Source organism: Anser cygnoides, chromosome 33, assembly GCF_040182565.1.
Source record: "Anser cygnoides isolate HZ-2024a breed goose chromosome 33, Taihu_goose_T2T_genome, whole genome shotgun sequence".
Lineage (NCBI taxonomy): Eukaryota > Metazoa > Chordata > Aves > Anseriformes > Anatidae > Anser > Anser cygnoides.
In genome coordinates, this window is record NC_089905.1 from 2010802 (window position 1) to 2029872 (window position 19071).

General features: G+C 67.1%; 1 protein-coding gene across 4 annotated transcripts; it reads right to left on the minus strand.

Annotated features, from left to right (window-relative positions):
• Positions 1 to 690: 690 nt before the first annotated feature.
• Positions 691 to 15683, minus strand: VANGL2 (VANGL planar cell polarity protein 2). Of its 4 annotated transcripts, XM_066985968.1 has the most exons (9): positions 15551 to 15683; positions 8826 to 8984; positions 6969 to 7236; positions 6765 to 6885; positions 4129 to 4736; positions 3576 to 3712; positions 3115 to 3250; positions 2418 to 2649; positions 691 to 2102 (listed from the first exon to the last, which is right to left on the minus strand). In XM_066985968.1, the coding sequence occupies exons 3-9, from the start codon at positions 7037 to 7039 to the stop codon at positions 1842 to 1844; spliced, it is 1566 nt and encodes a 521-aa protein (XP_066842069.1). In that variant the 5' UTR covers positions 7040 to 7236; positions 8826 to 8984; positions 15551 to 15683; the 3' UTR covers positions 691 to 1841. The 4 variants fall into 4 exon arrangements, with proteins under 4 accessions (XP_066842069.1, XP_047905253.1, XP_047905255.1 ...); XM_048049296.2 differs by lacking the exons at positions 6765 to 6885; positions 6969 to 7236; positions 8826 to 8984; positions 15551 to 15683 and adding an exon at positions 5070 to 6746; XM_048049298.2 differs by lacking the exons at positions 6765 to 6885; positions 6969 to 7236; positions 8826 to 8984; positions 15551 to 15683 and adding an exon at positions 4845 to 5062.
• Between the last annotated feature and the right edge of the window lie 3388 nt (positions 15684 to 19071).

Genomic DNA, 19071 nt, shown 5'->3' on the forward strand with positions numbered 1-19071 from the left:
ATATATTAAAAAACAATTTTACATTTTACAATTTTCTACACGCATGCACAAGGGCTCGGCTCTGCGGAAAAAAAAAAAAAAAAAAGAACGAAAAAAGGTGAATTCTTCTTAAACTCCAAGTGGAAAATTCCCCCCTCCCCCCCCCAGCCTACAACATCCACTCTCACTCACTGAAGTCTTTTTGCAGTAAAACACCCCCAAACCGGGCTCCCGGCGGCACCAGCCCCCCGAGGGGCTCCGGCACCCGGGGGGGCTCCGGCGCGGCGGTGCTGGTGTAAACGGGACTGGAAGCTGGCGCGGGACAGACGCTGGCACTGCGGGGACCTGGCGGGGCTATAAAGACACAGAAACTCCGGAAAAATGGAGATTTCCTGGGAATTTGGAAAGGCGGTGCCCGCCCCCCACCCCTGCTGCATCCCCCCACAAGCTTGTGCTGGGAGAGCCCTTGAAATCCACTGGGGAGCCTCTCTCTGCTACTGGTATTTACTGGGGAAGCCCCCAGGCCCTCTGGGGTGGGACGTGTGCGTCACAGCGAGGGAATTTGGCAGGTCTCGCCACCGAGCGAGCCCAAACTCAGCTCGGGATGCCGCGGTCACCCCCGTGAGCCCCCCCCTACCCCGCAGCACAAAAGCCAGATGAAAAAAAAAATTAAAAAAAAGTAAAAAAAAAAAAACAACAAAAAAAAACCCATGAGGTATTTGCAACCTTAACAAAACCAAGGGAAGGCAAAAGCTTCTGCAGGCACGGGGACCCTGCGTGCGCTCGGTGCCCCACGGCGCGGGCAGCGCGGGTCCGAGCGCTGCGGGGTCCCCTCGCTCAGCCCCGCCGGGGGCCACCACGTCCCCATCTCCACCGCAGGGCACGGATTTCAGACCCTGCTGAACCAAGACCCTTTGCAAAGAAGCCACCTGGGGCCAGCACCGGAGCCCGAGGGGTGCTTAGGGCCGTTCTGCAGCAAACTATAGGGTGCTGTGCCCCCCAAATCCTGCAACCCCTCGCCCTCACCGGCCAGCCCGGCACCACGGACGAGGCTGGGATGATTTTTGCCCCGCTCCAGCAGCCAGCACAACTCGGGCTCTCGCCACGCTGCAGGAACGGTGCAAAGCCCCCCCGTGCTCGGAGCTGGCAGGGTAGGCTGCGGGGACACCGATCTCCTCGGGGACACACGCACCGCCGTCGAAAAGCCGCTTTTTGCCTTAAAACCCCAACTTTCTCTTGCTTTTGTTAAGAGCTGAGTGTGGAAAACGGCGGGGAGGCGAGGACCTGCCCGCGGCCGCATCGCCGCTTCGGGTCCTTCCCCGGAGGCCGGGGAGGGGTTCATAGCAGCCACAGATCGCAGAGGTGTTTGCAAAATACTCCAAAAGTCTCGATTATTAAAAACCAGCCCCGGACGCCGGGCGGTGTTTTAAGGCCAGAGGCAGGACAGTCGCCAGGTAGAAAACGGGAAAGTGCAGGGGGTCCGCCAGACCCGGCCGCGCTGGAAAGACGCTGGTGAAGGAAATTCAAACGGAGGGTTAGCCCTTGAGTTATGGCACCGAGGGACGCCGTCGCCTTCCCGGCCGCGACACCGTCCTGCGCTGGATGCGCCTCCTGGGGGATTGCTACAAGGACCTGGGTTTCGGGGAGCGCGGGGACGAGGAGGAAGGGGCTCGGCTCGCCTGACGGGGACCCGAGCCGGAGGGCGAGCGGTGGCCACAGGTTGGTGGCGGGGCCAGGCGCGGGCACTGCTTCCAGGTGCCTGCCGCAGTCCTGCCCTCCGGCCGCGGCCTCGCTGAGCCTCGGCAGAGGCGGGGAGGACGAGGCGGGGTGGCCCCCCCGGCCCCTCTCCACCCCTCGTCAGCTCACACGGAGGTCTCCGACTGCAGCCTCATGACGAACTTGTGCGACTTGGGGTCCACGAACTCCTCCGAGAGCTTGAAGAACGGGATCTTCTTGGTGCTCACCACCAGGCTGAAGTCCTGGCGCTTCAGCACGAAGACCACCCCGTCCTTCAGGCCGTTCGTCACCGGCTCCTCGCTGACCAGCGTCCACTGCTTGGCCAGCCAGCGGTCCTTGTGGTACTGGATGGTGGGCCCGGCGCTCAGGTACCGCTCCAGGAACGCCTGCAGGAAGGAACGGACGTGTGAACGTCGGCCTTTTTTTTTTTTATTATTATTTTTTAATTTTTTTTTTTTTTGCAGCCTCAAGCTGCTCGGCAGGTCCTGCAGGAAAAGCATCCCCGCGTGGCAGGTCCAGCAGCTGGGAACCTGCCCCCATCCATCGCTGCCTGGCACGCCTGCTTCTCCGGCTGCGCCGCACCACAAAAAGCCTCCCCCCCACCCCTTGACCTGCCGGGGGGGGCTCTCACGCCGCGGGCAAAGCCCCCCCGAGCCCCTTGCCCTGGCGGCTGGGTCCCGTCCCGTTGCGCCCCCGCGCACCTTGGGCGTCATGTCGTGGGTGATGCAGAACTCGAGGTGCTGCAGGATGCTCTCCATGGTGTGGTAGGGCTGCTGCTTGGTGGTGCGCAGGTACTTCTGCATGGCCCGGGCCATGGAGGCGAAAATGGCCTGGGCCGCCTCCCGCGGGTCCATGATCTCCCGCGGGTTCTTCTGGTCCTCCTCCTGCAGCCGCTTGATGTGGGTGAAGGCCTCTTCCACCGCCACCACGAGCCTGCCGGGACAAAGACCCTGTGGAACCTCCTCCTCGGAGCAATTCGAAAGCTTCCGGACGTGGTGCTGAGGCCCTGCTTCGGGTGACCCCGACGGGGCTCAGCTCGGGCCCGAAGGACCCCGCAGTGCCCCCAGCCGCTGCCACTCGGGGTCTCCGTGACTCCACAGCCCACGGGTGCAGCGGGGCAGTCGGGGCAGCAGAACCCGGTCCTGAGGTCCCCCAGGAGCCCTGGGGGTTGAGGGAGCCGCTCGCCACCCCTCCGCCCCACAGCTCCGCCCCGTGCCCCGTACCCCGAAAGCAATTTTACGGGGACATCACCCAGCACCCTGCGATGTGCTGCTCCAAAAGCAGCTCCAGCTCTTGGAGGTGGCCCCGGGGCTGCTCCCTCCCTCCTGGCACCCCAGGGGGGTCCTGGGATGGTTCCTGGGCTTCCCCAGGGCCCGGTCCCCGCTGGTGGCCCCGTACCTGGCACGGCGTTTCCGCACCCTGCGCTCGTGCTCTGCCTCCTCGTAGTAGTACTCGTTATGGCTGTTGTCGCGCCTGCGGGCAGCCGCGGCGATGACGGCCCGGGACTGCCCCGTGGAGTTGTTCGTGCTGTTTTCTGCAGGGAAAGGGGCAAGCTCAGAGCTGGGGGAGCGGGCACTCCGGGTCCCCCCCCCCCCCCACCCCCCCGCCTCCCAGTGCTGCTGGCACGGCCCCGTCCCGCGGCCGCGCTCGACTTGCTCCTGCTTGCAGCAGGGCGTTACTGGTGTGGGCTGGGAACCGGCACCCGACTCGCCCGCGCCGGCCGGGACAAACGCACGCAAATCCAGAGGGACTGGCTCGGCGCCCGGAGCCCGGCCCGGAAAGCTGCCTTCGGAGGGGAAAACACCGGGATGGGAGGAGGGAGAACGAGAGGAGAAGCCAAGGGAACGGGGGGAGCTCACCCTCGCCGAGGGAATAGACTTTAAACCCGGACATTTTCTTGGACAGGACGGATTTTGGCAGGTTGAGGAGGGCAGGATTGTAGACTGGGAAATCGTGGTAATAGTTCTCCAGGATCCAGACGGCCGCTCGCTGGATGCTGCAGGGGCACGGGGCACAAAGAGCAGGTTAGCACCCATCGGGGGCACGCACACGGCCGGGACAGGACGGGGAGGGAGCACAGGGGTCTCACTGCGGGCACGCGCACGGCTCCTCCGGTGCCGGGATGCAGCGGGACGCAGCGTGTGCACACCCGGGTGCAAACGCCCAAGCACAAATACAGACGCACGAATGCAGATGCACACACAGAGACACAAAAACGCGCGTGCGAGCACACAAACACCTGCATGCAGATGCACACACTTGCGTGCAAACACACAAAACACACACGGGAACGCACAAGCACCACGACTGCACCGCGGTCCTGCACGCACCGGAGCCCGCGCCGACGTGGGAGCTCACCCAGACCCACAGGCGCCCCCCCATCCCTTCCCTGTCCCCGTCCCCCCCTTTTACCTGAGGTGCCCGACGTTGTAGAAGCGGCTGGCCCCGTCGGTGGAGCGCACGGCCTTGAGCGTGAACTGGGGCTGGAGCTGGCGCAGCTCCAGCAGCACCACGGCCAGGTAGTGCACGAAGAGCAGCGCGTCCACCAGCGAGACGGCGTACTGCACGATGCCCTGGTAGTTGCGGTCCCGCGAGTCCAGGATGCGCACGCCGTAGAAGAGCCAGTAGGAGACGACGAGGAGGAAGACGAGCACCATGAGCAGCGCCCGGAAGACGAAGACGCGCGGGAAGAAAGCCTTGGGGCGGCGGAAGAAGAGCGCCCAGCTGCCCAGCAGGAGGATGAGGAGTTTGAAGGCCACCGAGATGAAGAGCCCCTCGCAGGGCGTCCCGCAGGGCTCCAGCTCCTCCCGCCACAGCAGCTGGGGCAGGAGCATGAAGGCGAGGGGCGTGAGGAAGGCGAGCAGCGCCAGCGCCCCGGCCAGCGCGACGCCCAGGTGCCGGGAGCAGTCCAGGTGGGCGCTGTCCTCCATGTCCTTGGTGATGCGCGTAATGTCATCGTGCGAGATGCTGTGCTCCGACGTCCCCGTCACCACCGTGGTGGTCTCGCCCCAGTTGTCGTCCTGGGGAAGGGGAGAGGGTCACGTGGAGGAGGGCCCTGCCAACCCGAGACCCCAACCCAGCCCGGCATCCCCCCCCGGCCCCCAAACCTCCAAGCCCGGCGTGCTGACCGGTGCCATCACCCCCATTTAGCGGCCGGGGTCGGGGGGACGGCGAATCGACCAGGACCCTCTAGGAAATCCCCGTCGCAGGCTCCGCGCCGCGCTCCACCTCTCCGCCCCGCCGCGCACGACGCGGGCGAGAGCGGCTTTGCAAGTGGAAGGCATCCTGTTTCCAGGCAAATCCCCTTATTAGCGGGGCCAGAGCCAACATGCCCGGCCGCCGTCCCAACACACCCTCGCTGCCGCCTCCTCCGCGCCGGCTGCCGCTGCCTGCTCCAGCGCCGGGGCAGGGCGAGATCGCCGGCGATCGGGGCTCGTGGCCGCGTGCCGGCTCGCCATCACTCCGTTTTGGGGTACGCGTCTCTGCCAGGGGGACGGGGCAGTTTCTTAAACCTTAGTCTTTTTTTTTTTTTTGGTCTTTTTTTTTTTTTGCTTTTTTTGTTTGTTTGTTTGTTTTCTGTTTTCAGATGTATTCCCTGCTTGTAAAACCTCTCCATGCAACCTCCAGCTTCACCAGCACGATCCCAGGCAGGCGCCAGGCCCCAGCAGCTCCCCAGCAGCCAGCACAGCCCGTCCCATATAAAAGCAGGACCGGGAGCGGACACAAACCCGCAGCGTGGCTGACCTGGCCCCGTTCGTTTCTTTTTTTCACCAAAGCCACGCAGGTGTGGGAGTGAGTCGTCCCTTTTTGATCCCTTCCCAGTTAAAACGTGGAGTTTCAGCAAAGGGAGGCGGTGACGCCGCCGGCGGCGCTCCCCCGCACCCAGGGTCTGTCCGTCCATCTGTCTATCCTCATGTCCTGCTCCCCAGCACCTCGGCGTTCCTGAAGCCGGGGGTTTCCTTGTACGTGACAAAGCTGGGATTTTTCCTCCCGGAATTTCCGCAGGCTGGCAACTTCATCCCGAACCGGAGCAGAGAAATAACCCCCGAGCCGGGGGCTTGCTGGAGGCAGGAGGAGCGGAGAGGTGCTGGCCGCCCCCACAGGACCGCTCCGTATTTCCAGTCCGTCTTTCAAGTCCTTTGCTCCGGCCACTGCAGGAGCGCGCGGGCGGCCGCGAGCAGCTCAGGCAGCACCGGCGGCACCGGCTCCGTGCTGGGGGAAGATGAAAGAGCCAGAGGTGCCCGTGTAGGTGGCTGGGAGATGATTAAAGCCAAGGTCTGGGCTCTGCGGTGGCCGGAGGAGCTGGCGCCCAGCCTGGTCCCCCTCGTCGCTGCAGTGCCCTGTCCAGAGCATCTCTGATCCCGGGGGGGGTTGGATTTTGCTGCAATGATTTGGGCTCCAGGAACCCTCCCGCGGGCTGCAGGTCCCGCACCGGCAGCAGAGAGCTCGACCGGCTGCACAAACCCGCTCGTCCGTTTGATCCTCCCAGGGACGGGGCTGGGGTTATTAAACCTTGGCAGGGCCGAGCCGGCGTCGCCCTGCAGGCGCTGAGCGAGGAGCAGGAGCGGATCCGGAGGGAGCAGATCCCGAGGGAGCCGATCCCAAAGGCGTTTTCCACCCTGGGCAGCGGGCAGGGAGCTGCGGGCACCCCGTGCCCACCCCAGCTGCATGCCCACACCGCGACAGCCCCGTCGTCCCCTTTCGTCTGGCCCCCGCCCTCGCCGCGGGCACACCGAGGCAGCGCCCCGAGGTGCTGTCAGCCCGCCCAGGGCCAGCCCGACCGGCTCCACCGCTCCCCGGGGGCGGGCAAGGCACGCCGGGACCCCCCCCCCCGCAGCTCCCACCCTCGGCAGCGCCCGCCGGGGCTCTTGGAGCCGTCCCCTTCCCCAATTCCCAGCCCCGACGTGGGCTGGGCCCGCGCCGCCGAGGTTGGCTCCGGATTTGGGGCTGCTCTAAGTGCAGGGCCGGCTCCTGCCCCCTTTCTGGAGCAGGGATGGAGGCGATGCAAAGCCCGGCAGGCCCCACGGCAGCCCCCGGCCCATCCTCACCCTCTCGTCCCCCCGCGTCGACTCGTTGTCCAGCAAGGGCTCGCCCGGCGCTTGGATGGTCACCGACTTGTCCCCGCGGCTCCCGTCGCGGCTCTTGGAGCGGTGCCGGTCCCGCCGGTCCCTGGGGGGCAGAGAGGGGAGCAGGGTGGGTGCGCGCCCACGGTGGGGACAGGGGACCCCCGGGGACACGCCAGCCCTTCTCACCTGTGCTTGCGGGAGCTGCGGGAGTGCCCGGATTTGTAGGAGTAGCCCGAGTACTGCGACTCATTGTCCATGGTGTCGGCGCGCCGGGGCTTGTGCCGCTCCACGCCGAGGGGCTTGGGTCTCCCCGGCCCCGGGATGGCCGCCAAGGCCTCCTTCAGAGGGGGCTTCTTCAGGCCGAGGGGCACCTTCAGGAAGTCGACCGTCACCTTGAGGGACTCTATTTTGAACACTGGGCTGGGCTCGTCTCAGGAGAAATCGGTGCGCCCGCCTGCGGAGGGGACGGGGAAGGGTCGGTGGCACCGCCGCGGCCCCCGGAGCCGTGCCCGGGGACCCCAGGGTGTCCCCGCCGCCGCCACCAGGACGCCACCACCGCCCGCCCCGTCCCTGCGGATCCAGGTTTAAAGCGGGGACAGGACTTCAGCGGGGAAAGGATGAAGGAATTTGGGTCGTTTTGGAGCATTTTCTATTTTAAACCCAAGTTGGGTCCAGGGCCACCTCCTTTCCCTTTATTAGCGATTAGCTTCTAACTGCGCTGTTTCGGGTGATTTGCCCTTTAATGAACATCGCCATCGTTATTTTAATTGCCAGGAGAGTGCCTGGGGTGGGGGCCAAACTTAAAACCCAAAAAAACCCAACAACAACAAAAAAAAAGAATGAATAACTTGGCGCAGGCAAGCTTGCAGGCCCGGCTCGCAGTCTGGGGCTCTGCCCGAACAAGTTTCCCGGCACGGATTCGGCATCTCACACCCGGATCAATGCGGGCCCCGCAGCCCCCGTGGGCACGGCGGGGCTGGGAGGGGGGGGGTCGGCTTCGAGGACGGGGTCAGGAGCCCCCAGGACGAGCCCCCAGCCCGGTGCAGCGGCGCCCAACGTCTCCCTGCGCGCCGCTGCTGCGTAAATCCGCCCGGACGCGCGCCTTACGCCCACCCGCGCTTGCTTATAGGGCCGCGTCTCCGCTGCATTGGGAAAATGACGGGGGCTTTACGGCTGCGTTACACCCCCAGCCCATCGGCAGCACGGGAGCTGCTCACAGCCCCCCCCCGGAGCATTTCCACCAGGAAGGGACCTGGACCGAGACGGCGGCCAGCGCGGTGTCCCCCCGAACGGTGACACCCCTGCGGGGGCATCCCAAACCCCACTGAGGGGGGTCGCAGCCCCCTGTCAGCACCCAGATGATGTCTGTGGGGTGGGGTGGGGGGGGTGTAAGGGACCCCCAGCACCCCGAGTGAGCACCCGGCCACCCCGGTGCGTGCCGGGGGGGGGGGGGGGTGCCGGCGGTGGGGGCCGAGCCGGCTGCGTTCGGGGTGGGCGCGTTACCAGGGCAATGCCATTTTGCCCAAATAAAACCCAAATGTCTTCTGGCCTCTTTTCCGAGGCCTCGGGGGGGGAGTCGAGGAGGGGAAAAAGAAGCGAGGCTGGGGACGGACGGACAAGGGGGGGACACCCTTTTGTCCCAGATGCTGGATGCTCGCACGTTTATCACTATGGAGACAAAAGCCCCCCCACGCCGGTTGTCTAGGAGATGGCAACGGGGGCCCGGAGCTCGTCCCGGCGTCCCCAGCGAGCGATGGGGGAAGGGGCAGGGAGAAAGGGACCCCCCCCCGGCCCCCCTGCCAGCACCCCCCCCACACCCCCCCCCCCTTCTTCTGGGCTTTGTTGGGAGGCCGGCATCGGGTTTCTGGCAGGAACAATGCGAGGGCCGGCGGCTCGGCGCAGGGGGGCCACGGCTGGGCTTTTCCCCCCCCCCGACCCTATTCATTAGCGCCATGACGAAGGGGCCTTGCCACCGCTGGCTGCTCCCGCCCGAGGGGACAGCCGGGTCCCCGCGGGGCGGTGGGGGACAGCTCGGGGACTCACCGGAGGGGCGCTGGGGCTGGAGACGGGCGCTGTCCCCCCCGCGGGCGGTCACCGGGGCGCTCGGGGCATCCTCAGCGGGCGGCGGGGACGGCATCCAGCTGGCGGCCGCCGCGGCATGGGGGCCGCTCACGGGTCGGGCGTCCGCGCCGGGGCTCCGAGCTGGGGGGGGGAAAAAGGGAAAGGGGATGAGCAGAGAAGCGTCTCCGTCCCTGGCAGCGGCCGGCAGGAGCGGTGTCCCCTCCCCTGGGGGCGCGTCGCCCCCGGATTGTCACGCCAAAGAGGACCACGAGCGTCCTGCGCCCCAGCACGTGTCCACCACGAGCCGGTGTCCTTGTCCCCACCCGTCACTGCCCAGCCACCAGCGAGGGACGGGGCTCACCGAGGGTGTCGCCGGTTACGAGAGCCCCGGCAGAGCCGTGGTGGCATTAGGCAGCTCTGGTGGCATCGCGCTGCAGAATGCCCCCCGGGGCGGAGGGAACGGCGCGGCCCCCGCGCCCTCTGCGCCCCCAGCCCCACGCTCCGGCATCACGCAGCCGGCTGCCACCTCCCTGCTGCCCCTCGCCGTCACCCTACAGAAGGGGCAAAGCCCCCCCTCCGGCATCCCCTCGGGGTCCTGGCCCCATCCAGACCCAGTCCCTCAAAACTCAGCCAAAATCAGGAGGGGGTTTCGGCGCGTCCCCGCCACCCGAGGGACCGCAGCCCTCCAGCAGCCCCGCGGGTTCAACGCTGCCCAAACACCCCACGCAGGACCATCCCTCAACGAACCAGGACAAAATCCAGGCAGGCGTTTCTAACGGGAGCGAGCAATTAGCCACGGGAACGGCTCAGGCCCTTCGATCACAAGCAGCGGTTACGGGCTCGCCGCGGAGCTCCTCTTCCTCCCGCCCCAAGCACCGGCTTCCCCAGAGGCGCAGCGCCGAGCCCGGCACCCCCAGTGCCTCCGCGGCCCCCGGCCAGCCCGAGCACCCCGGGGGCTCTTCCAGCTTTCCCTGGCGCCTCGCGATGTCCCCGGAGAAGGCGGAGGCAGCTGCCGCGGTGCCCAGCTCCAAGTACAAAGCAGCGCGGCGTTTCTCACGGCAGCTGGAGGAGCGAGGGGCTTGGCCGCTCCGGCGGGGAAGAAAGGGATTTTTTTTTTTATTGTTGGTGGTGTTCAAAAAGAAGAGTTTGCCTGGCAGAGCGAGGAGCCGGTTCGGCAGCACGGGGGCTCAGGTGGAGCTGGAAATGGTTGCCTCGTCTGCGGGAGGAGAAGCGGCTTCGCCTTACCCAGCCTCTGCGAGCCAGCAGAGCAACCGCCGAGGGCTGGGAGCAGAAGCCAGACACAGGCAAATGAGGAGGAAAACTCACTTTTTTAATAGCGAGGTGATTAACCATTAGAACAAACTCCCCAGGGGAGGAGAGGATTTGCCATCTCTTGACATCTTCAAGTCCAGACTGGATGGCTTCTCGGGATGCTGCTGAAGCACATCTCGGGCTTCAAAGCAGAGAGAGCTCGGCTGGGGCTCCGGGGCGCACGTCCTGCGGGCGGTCAGAAAGAAGCTGCCGCCACCTCCCCTGCCTTTGAGTCCGCGAATCTCAAACCTCAACTATCGCTTGCCTCCAAATGCCCCAAAAAAGACCCAAGTGCTCCTCCACGAGAAACCTTTCTCGCTTTAAACAGCTCCAGGGAGGAGCCCGAGAGGCAAACCCACTCCTCCCCTTCCAGCCAGGCAGCTCAAAACCACACGCCGGGGCACCGACCTTCTCCCCATCCACTCCATCCCCGAGACCACGAGCTTCCAAGAGCCAGAGAGGACATTTGCTGGCAGCAGGCAGCTCTTCCCGAGGGACGCAGCCCGGCGGCACCACTCCCCTCGTCCCTGCCAAGGAGGATTTGAACCAGCCCGGGGCTGCTTTGCCCTGGGGCAGGTTGGAGGGCGCCCACCGAGACCCAGAACCCAAACCCCATGGGGTCACCGGGACCGGCCCGGCCAGCTACTGAACTGCTCCGCCTGGTTGCTAAATGCCCGTACGGCCGTGCCTTTACACCACCGCGTGCCTTTACACCACCACCGCGCCGAGGTGGTGCTCTTTACACCACTGGTGTAAAGCATCTGCAAATCCAGATCGATCACCGAGATAGCGGCGCGAGATGACGATGCTCTCATGTGGTTCCAGAAGGGGTGTGAACGCAACCCTCTGCACGCCGACGAGAGCTGGCTTCCCACCGGCGAAGCCAAGCAGGAATAGCGGCAGGGAATACCGGCACATCGAGGCGAGCATTTTCCTCCCAGGCCTGGGGAACGGTTGGGAAACTGAGTCAGGCGGTGGGCAGCGTCGTGCTGGGCACCGTGGGGAGGACGCCGGGGTCCTGGATCCTGGCACACGGCTCCAACGCTGTTCATGCTCTCAAGGGGCCCCGAGGGCTGGCAGCACACCTCTGCCAGCCACAGAGATGGGGAAACCGAGGCACACCGCAAGCTGGTGTCTGTAAACGCTTAAGGACAGGCAGAAAACCTAACGTGAGCCTCAGCTCTGCTTCACACCGTGACTTTTGGGCCGTCGGAGCTGACACCAGGGAGCTCGATCCAGGGAGCAGCGCAGCGAGCATCCCTCCGCGGAGGAGCCGGGGGGCACAGCCTGTCCAGCCCCCATCACACCTCCAAAACCAGCCCCAGCTCTGCCACAGCCTGGGATCGGAGGCAGCTCCCGGCCCTGGTGCTGGGGTCTGCCGAGCCCAGCGCCCCGCACGTCTGCTCGCTTGGCTGCACAAACACGCCTTGCTGGCTCCGCACAATGGACGCCGTCCCCGGCCAGCCACCGCCTCGGTCCCCTGCCGGGCCAGCCGCCACCGTCCCGGCGGAGCCCCAAGGCCATCGGGGAAGCGGGAGGTGATGGGGACAGGGAGGGGACGGAGCGGTGGCTGTGGTTCCCCCACGCACCAAATGCCGTGGTTGCATCCACGGGGACGGAGGAGGCTGCCGGCACCGCGGCGCTGGGTGTCCGCGGGTGATGCGCAAGGTGCAGGAAGCTTTGTGGGTGCCGTCTGAAGTCCTCTGCGTGGAAAGGGGAGAAGGGCTCCAGCCTTCCCCAGGCAGGAGCTGGGGGACCGGTCGGCGAAGCATTCCCCCTGCTACAGCACAGCCACGTCTAGCCAAGCCTGCCGAGGGGCTGGGGGGAATTCGCCCGGCTCCCTTCATCTGCACGCTCCCTCCAGAAACGCAAATTCAAACCCTCTTCTCCCCGAGCCCTCTGGGCCACATCCAGCCTGGCACCTCCTCGCTGAGCTGCGTCCACGCCGCGTCTCTCCTGCTGCCTCTGGGGAGTCTCGTGCTGGGGAAGAAGCCAGGGGCTGCTCAGCTCCATCGGATGCTGAAGTCCCCCGAGATGGGCTTGCAGGAGCAGCCCCAGTCCTCCTCATGCGCTTTGGAGATGTTTCAGCTGGTCCAGCCCCAGCCCCACAAGGCTCTGGAGATGCCACCACCACGCTCCCAAGGAGGAATCTGCAAACTTCCACGCTGGAAGAGGTCCCCGGTCCGTCGGCACAAGCAGGCGCTTCAGAGGGACGCGCAAAAGGCCCATGGGAAGCCCGAGCAGCTTAATCCAATTCCCCCATGGGGTCCCATTCTGATCTCAAATTGCTCAGCGTCAGCTTGGATGCAGAACGTTTAATATCCCTTCCCAACTGTCAGCTTTAATTACGGTCACGCGGGATTGTTACAATATCCACAGGAACGTCCGAGCGCCCGGGGATTCCCACTGCGCAGCTCCGGGACAAAGCCCAGCCTCTCCCCAGCACCGGGTCTGCTTCACGGGGCGAAGGCGGTGGTGGCCGTGCTGGGATGCACAGGTAAAAATGGCTGCGGCAGGTCCAGAACCAGAGGGAGAAAATGTACCAAACCCAGGGGATTTGCATGAGAAGGGCTGGCTGCAAAGAGAAAGCCATTTGCATTGCAAAACGCCGCAGCGCCAAGGGAGCCTAACTGCGGTGGCGCCGCGCGTACCCCACGGCCCCTCAGCTGCTCCTGCTCTGCCCTCCTGGGCTCAGATCCCCACGCGGGGGGCTCAGCCCTGCACCCACGGCCTCGCAGCAGCTCCCCAGGCGGTGCCTCCCGCGGGGACGCGGGCGCGGGGCGACAACCCCGCGGCCACCCCAAGGTCTTGGCGCGCAGGAGGACTCGAACGCCGCGGTCCCGGGCTCCTTCGCTGGTGGGCACGGGGTCCGAGCGGCGCTGCAGGGTGCTCAGGCGGGGTGAGAGCTCTCCCACAGCACGCGTGGTTCGGGACGGCACTTTCACCTCCGCGGCCTCTCCGACAGCGTCGCGGGAAGCCCTGTCCCCCCGCGTGCTGCAGCGATGTCCTGAAGGACCAGCCCCGACCCAAAGTGACGCTGGCCGTGTAAACAACCCCACTTGTGGATGTTTTCCAGCTCTGCTTAATCCGCTCGAGTGCCTGGCGCTAAATCCCGCAAGGCTGTGGCGGGCAGACGGTGTGGTCCGTGCCTCGGAGCCCCGAGAAACAGAGCAGAGACGGGGGCTGTCCGGGGCCGGGCACGTCGGCAGCTGGCCCTGCGGGGACTTCGGCGCCGTGCCGTCACCCCGTGCCCGCTGGCGGGCCACGACGCCACGGCTCCGACCCCGGTGCTTGCAGGAGCACGGGGGCAGCCAGGCAAGGACGGCGGTGCCCTCGCCGCACGCTTCTCCCAGGCCCCCTGCCCAGCATCCTGGCCGGACAATAAAGCCATAAAGCATCTGCCAGCCACGCCGGCCCTCGGGAAGCAGACCTGAAATCTCAGATTAGCTCAGCCCAAAGACCTGGGGCTGCTTCAGCCGTGTCTGAAGCCGGGGAGATGGGCTCCCTGCCTTCCCCCATGTCCCCTCCGGCCCCATTGTCTGCGATCTGATCCAAACAAGAAACATTTTACCATTCAAACGGCTGAAGCCAGCCTGGAAGAGCCGACAAACACCAGGCAAATCGCGCCAGAAGCCCCCCTCCTCCGGGTCACCCTTTCCAGCAGGGAATGCCCCGGGACGGAGCAGCTTTCCTCCAGCATGGCCAGCACCGGGTCCCTGCTCAGCATCCAAATGCTGGCGCACGCTGCCAGCCGCGGAGAAGCATTCCTGGAGCACGCCACATCCCAGGAAAGTTCCTGGGAGCCCCGCTGTGCGCCTAATGGGAACCTGCGGCTGCCCCCAAGGCCCCAAGTCCCTGTAGGAACGATGAGTGCTGTTAAAGGAGCAGTGGGAATGGCAGCCGGCTGCGCCCGTCCGTGGGGCTGTGCCACCCCGTTAGCTCCTCGCACCCTCTGCCCCGTGGGACAGGGTGCCCTGGGGCGAGCAGGAGGCTCCATCACCCCACATCACGGCGTGGGGCTCAGCACAGGCAGCCCTGGCTGCCGAATGTCCCCCACTGCCAGCATGAGACCCCACCTTCCCCCTCTCCTGGCTGCCCCGAGGTGGCCAAATTCCCCAGGAACCCACGGCAGAAACGGGACCAGCAGCACAAAGCACCCCAAGCTGCGGGAAGGGACCCCCTCCGGACTCTGCAAGGAACCGAACCGACCCCAAATCCTAGGCCTGACGTTCTGGGAAGCGCTCGGTGGTCGGGCAGAGCCCTCGCGGGGCCGATGGCTGGATCCGTGCCTCTGCCTCGCTCCGGAGGAGAGCAGCGGGGCCAAACCCCCCCGTGGCGACGGGCACCCCCGGGTCTACCAACGGGGCTCGGAGCTACCCCTGCCTCCGACGGAGTCATCTGCTAATTAAATCATCTGCTCGGGTCCCGCGCTCGCCCCCAGCACAAAGGCAGCCCAAATCCCCAGGAGAAGCCCGGAGATCGCATCTGACTCAGGCTGCCTCCGAGCCCGGCTCAGCCCCAGCACGATCCCGAATTGCTGTGATTAAGCAAGAGCCGTCCCCAGAGGCTCCGTGCAGATAATATTTAATTCTTCTCTCCTTTTTTTTTTTAAAACCTCCGCCTCACTTATTATACCGTGGCCCGCAGCGGGAGGGGGGGGGGGGGGGAACAGGCTCTACTCCCTCTCCCAAGGGAAATGAAGCCTCTCGCCCCAGCCGGGGCAGCAGGGCCGGTGTCTGCGCCCGCCGATCGCAGGGAACTCCCAGGCGGCTCAGGGCGCTGCGCCAGGGCCAGGACCAAGATAAACCGGATCAGGATCCGGCCGGGTCTCTGCCGGGAGCAGGTGAGCGTGGCGGCGGGGAGCGGCTCAGCACCTTTCTGCTCCCCGCCACGCACCCAGCACCGCGGGAGGGGGCCGAGCCCTCGCCCACCTCCCCGGCACCCTTCTGCTCCCCGGGCAGGGGTGCCAGGGGAGGGGGGTGCGGGGGTGCCGGCTGCTTTTGCTGCCCACCAAGGGGCTCCGAGCCCCGCGATGCGGCCCCCCGGTGCTGGGGAGCGGGGGGCACCGGGGGCACGCAGCTGGGGGCGGGGGGGCGAAGCGAGCGAGCAGCAGCGGGGCTGGGGGGGGGTGGTGGGGTGGTGGCTGCCGCTGCTCCCCCCCCGCCCGTGGGCTCCCAGCAGCCGCCCACCCCTCGCCCCCACTCGCCCCCACTCGCCCCCCGCTCGCCCCCCGCTCGCCCCCACTCGCCCAGCAGCGCCTTCCCCCGCCCGGCCGCGGCCCCAGGAAAGTCCCCGGCTTCCCAGGCCCTCGGGCAGGCCCGGCCCCAAGGCGGCTCCCCCCTCCCCGTTCCCCCCCCCCCCAAGCCCGGGACCCCCCCCGGACCCCCCCCACTCACCATTTGGGCACCTTTGTGCGCGCCCCCCCCCCCCCCGCGCCCAGCGCCACGAAAATCCCGGGGCTGCTGCGGCGGCGGCGGCGGCCGAGGAGGAGGAGGAGGAGGCGGAGGAAGAGGAGGAGGAGGAGGAGGAGGAGGAGGCGGAGGAAGCCCCGGCTCCCAGCGGAGCGGCCCCCAAGGCCCCGCCGCTCCCCGGGCCCCCCCCCGGCCGCTGTTCCCGGCCCCCCCCCCCCCTCCCATTGTCTCCCATCCGCGCTCCCGGCGCCCCTCCGGGGCTTGGGGACCCCATTGTCCGCCCCATTGTGTCCCCCCCCCTCCCCGGCATCGCTTGCTGCGGGGATGGGGAGGGCGGGGGGGGGTCCTGGTGCTGCCCCCCCCCCCCCTCAAATGGGGGTTTTGGGGTGCAGGTCGCCAGCGGGCCCCTGGAGCCCACCAGGAGCTTGTGCCGGGGGTGTGCGTGTCCCCAAGGGTCCCCCCCTTTTAGGGTGGGACCAACCCGGGGGAGGTTCAGGTTGGAAATTTGGGGAAATTGCTTCTCAGGAAGGGGGGTGAGGCATTGGGACGGGTTGCCCAGGGAGGTGGTGGCATCGCCGTCCCTGGGGGGGGTTACGGAGAGGTTGGACGCGGTGCCTGGGGACGTGGGTTAGGGTGTGATATTATTTAGTGGGGTGTTATTTAGTGGGTAGGGGGACGGCTGGACCAGATGAGCTTGGAGCTCTTTTCCGACCCTAATGAATTTAGGATTCCCCCAGGGAGAGGTGACCCTGCAAGGGCACCGGCCCATCGGGGCCGCACTCCTGCTCCCACCCTTTGTGCCAGGCCTGGGCGCTTTGGGGTGAGGACGTGCGTGTGAACAAACGTCTCCCCCCCGTCCTTGAACGTGTCCCCCCCCCGTGAAAGCCGGGTCTGTCACCCACCTCCAGCACGGTCCCTGGGATGCCTGGGTCTGGCCGTGCCCGTCGCAGCTGGGGCATCCCAGCCGCGGGTCGTGGTGTCGGGGGGGCCAGCCCTAAGCTGGGGGGGAGCACCTGGGAGCCCCCCAGCCCCGTTCCTGGCAGCCCCAGGGATGAGGGGTGCACACGGATGGCTGCAGGGGGGGGACACCAAGAGGGACGAAGGGGGACAGAGGAAGGGGTAGGGCAGGGTGGCACACACCCGCAGGCCGCACGTTTCGGGAGAGGGAACCTGGGGGGACCAACAGGGATGGAGCCAGGCCCCGTGGGAGCCCCTGCAGTGCTGGGGGGCGCGGGGGGGGGGACAGCAGGGACAGAGCCGAGCCCTACAGGAGCCCCAATGCCAGGAGCGGGGGTCCCCACTGGGGCAACTGGGAACAAGCATTCAGGAGCAGCCCCCCCCCCCCCCCCCCCCCCCAAATTCTCAAGGGCTGTGCTCCCACCGCCTCCTTGCACCCCAGGGTGCTGGGGGGGGGGGGGCAGCCCCTCCCCACGGTCAACAGGGGACACCCACGCGGTGCCCCCTGCGCACCCCGTCCCGTGGCCGGGCTCTGCCCCCCCCAACGTCCCCAGGCCGGTGGGGGGGGGGGGGGGCACCCCCATAGCGGGTGCCGGGGGGGGGGGGGGGGGGGGGGGGGGGCGCTGTGCGCGGAACAGCGCCGGGCGCTTTTCTCTCAATGAGCGGGGCTGGGAAAAGGCCGGCCCCGCCCCCCCCGAGCTGACCAATGGCGTGCCGAGCTCCCCTCCCGCCGCCTCCCCATTGGTGGGATTTAAATGGCTTGTTTGCGGGCGGGGGAGGCTCCGTAGCCTCCGCCCGGTTCGGCCTCGGTGCCCCGTAGCCCCCCGGGATCTGCCCCCAGCCCCACAGGGTTCCCCCCCAGCATCCTCCCCACGATTCTCCCCGACCCCCCCGGGGTCCCCCCAAGTCCCCCCCCAGGTAGAGGCGCGGGCAGGCGGAGGCCGGCGGCAGCCTCCCCGCCGCTCTCGGGGGCTCGAGGCCTCCCCTCGCCGGCTGTGGGGCAAAGGAGGCAGCCGAGGCTGTGGGGTTGAGCTGGGGGCCCCCCACCTCCCCCCGGGCCCGCACGGCTCCTTTCCTCCTTTCTGGCTCTGGTGGAGGCCGAGCGGGGCCCCCCTGAGCTTTTCCTACCTGCCGGCTGGGCCGGATCCTGCAGGAGCTCAGCCTCAGCCCCTGGGGCTGCTGCGGGTGGCTCTCGGCCTCCACCCGCGAAATGGCGAGGCAATGCGGTGCCGGAGGCAGATCCCAGCCCGTGCTGCTCCCCTGGCTCCAGGCCCGGAGCTGGGGGGGTCGCTGCCCCCCCGTTTTCACGACAGGCCCCGCGAGCCTCTGAGGCTGGCCTCAAGGTGCAGCCCTGGGGGGTGCAGGAACCCCGGCTGGGTTCGGGCCCTCGTGGCCCCGCGGGGCTTTGGGGATCGCTGCTGGGTGGGGGCCCCTCTGCTCCCCCCTTCCCCCTGCAGCCAGCTGCCCCGGGCTGTCCTCTCGCTCCAGCTCCGGCTCCAGGAGTGATTAATGGGCCCTGGGAGCTCATTCCTGGCCAGCTGGGGCTGCCGGAGCCTCCCCGCCATCTGGGAAGGGCCGCATTGTTCCACCTTGTGATTTACAGGGACGGTCCCCTCCCTCCCTCCGCACCCTGCTCAGGGCAGCAGGCGAAAAGCCCCGGCCAGCAAAGCACCGCGAGGGGCACCGGGACTCAGCAGCATGGGGGTGCTGGGCACCGTGCGCCCATCTCCCAGCGACAAAAGCTTCCCCAGCACCAGCTCCATGTTGCCTTGACCCCAAAATCCTCTTGCGAAGGACCCTTGCTGCCCCTTCCAGCCCCGGCAGGTCTGACCCCGAGGCGTTCCCCGGGCGGCACGGCTGGGTTTGTTGCTCCACCACCGGGACGGGGCGAAGGCTCCAGCCAGATAGCTCAGGAGATTAGGAGTCCTAGAAAGCAGCGGCCCTGCCCCAGGCGGGATCAGCAGCGTCTGCGCCCTCCCCGCAGATGTTTGTCTGCAAACCCTGGGGCGGCAGAGTCCCGGCCACCCTCCTGCCCCTGCCCCACGTGCTGTGACCCTGCCGGGGGGGACAGCAGGTCCCAAACAGCACCGGCCGTGTGCCCTCCCGCCCGGCTCTTGCCTTGCTGCTGCTTATCTCTGCTGGGAGATCGGCGAGGCAGCCCGCTGCCTTGTCTGGAAGCAGGGGATCTGCTCCCTGGCTCTTAGGGCATCGGCCCTTTAGGGTCTGGGCTCACCGTTCCCAGCAGCTGGGGGTACCCCCGTGGCCTAAAGAAGCATCGACAGCAGCATTTTGAACACTGGCTCGCTGAGGGCGCTTTGGGAAGGTCCCACCTGAGCGCACGGGCGCTGCTTCCCGTTGTCCCTCGCACCCGCTGGTGGCTGGCGCTCTGCCTGGGGACAAGGCTGCTGCAGGGCCCTGGGGTCCCCAGCCTGGGGTGACAGAAGCTGACGTCGGTGTACGGGACCCCGTTCTGGGGACCCAGCAGATGGCACTGCCGCCTCATCCAGACGAGCTGGGGACACAGCTGCTGCCCGTGGTGACATCCCCGG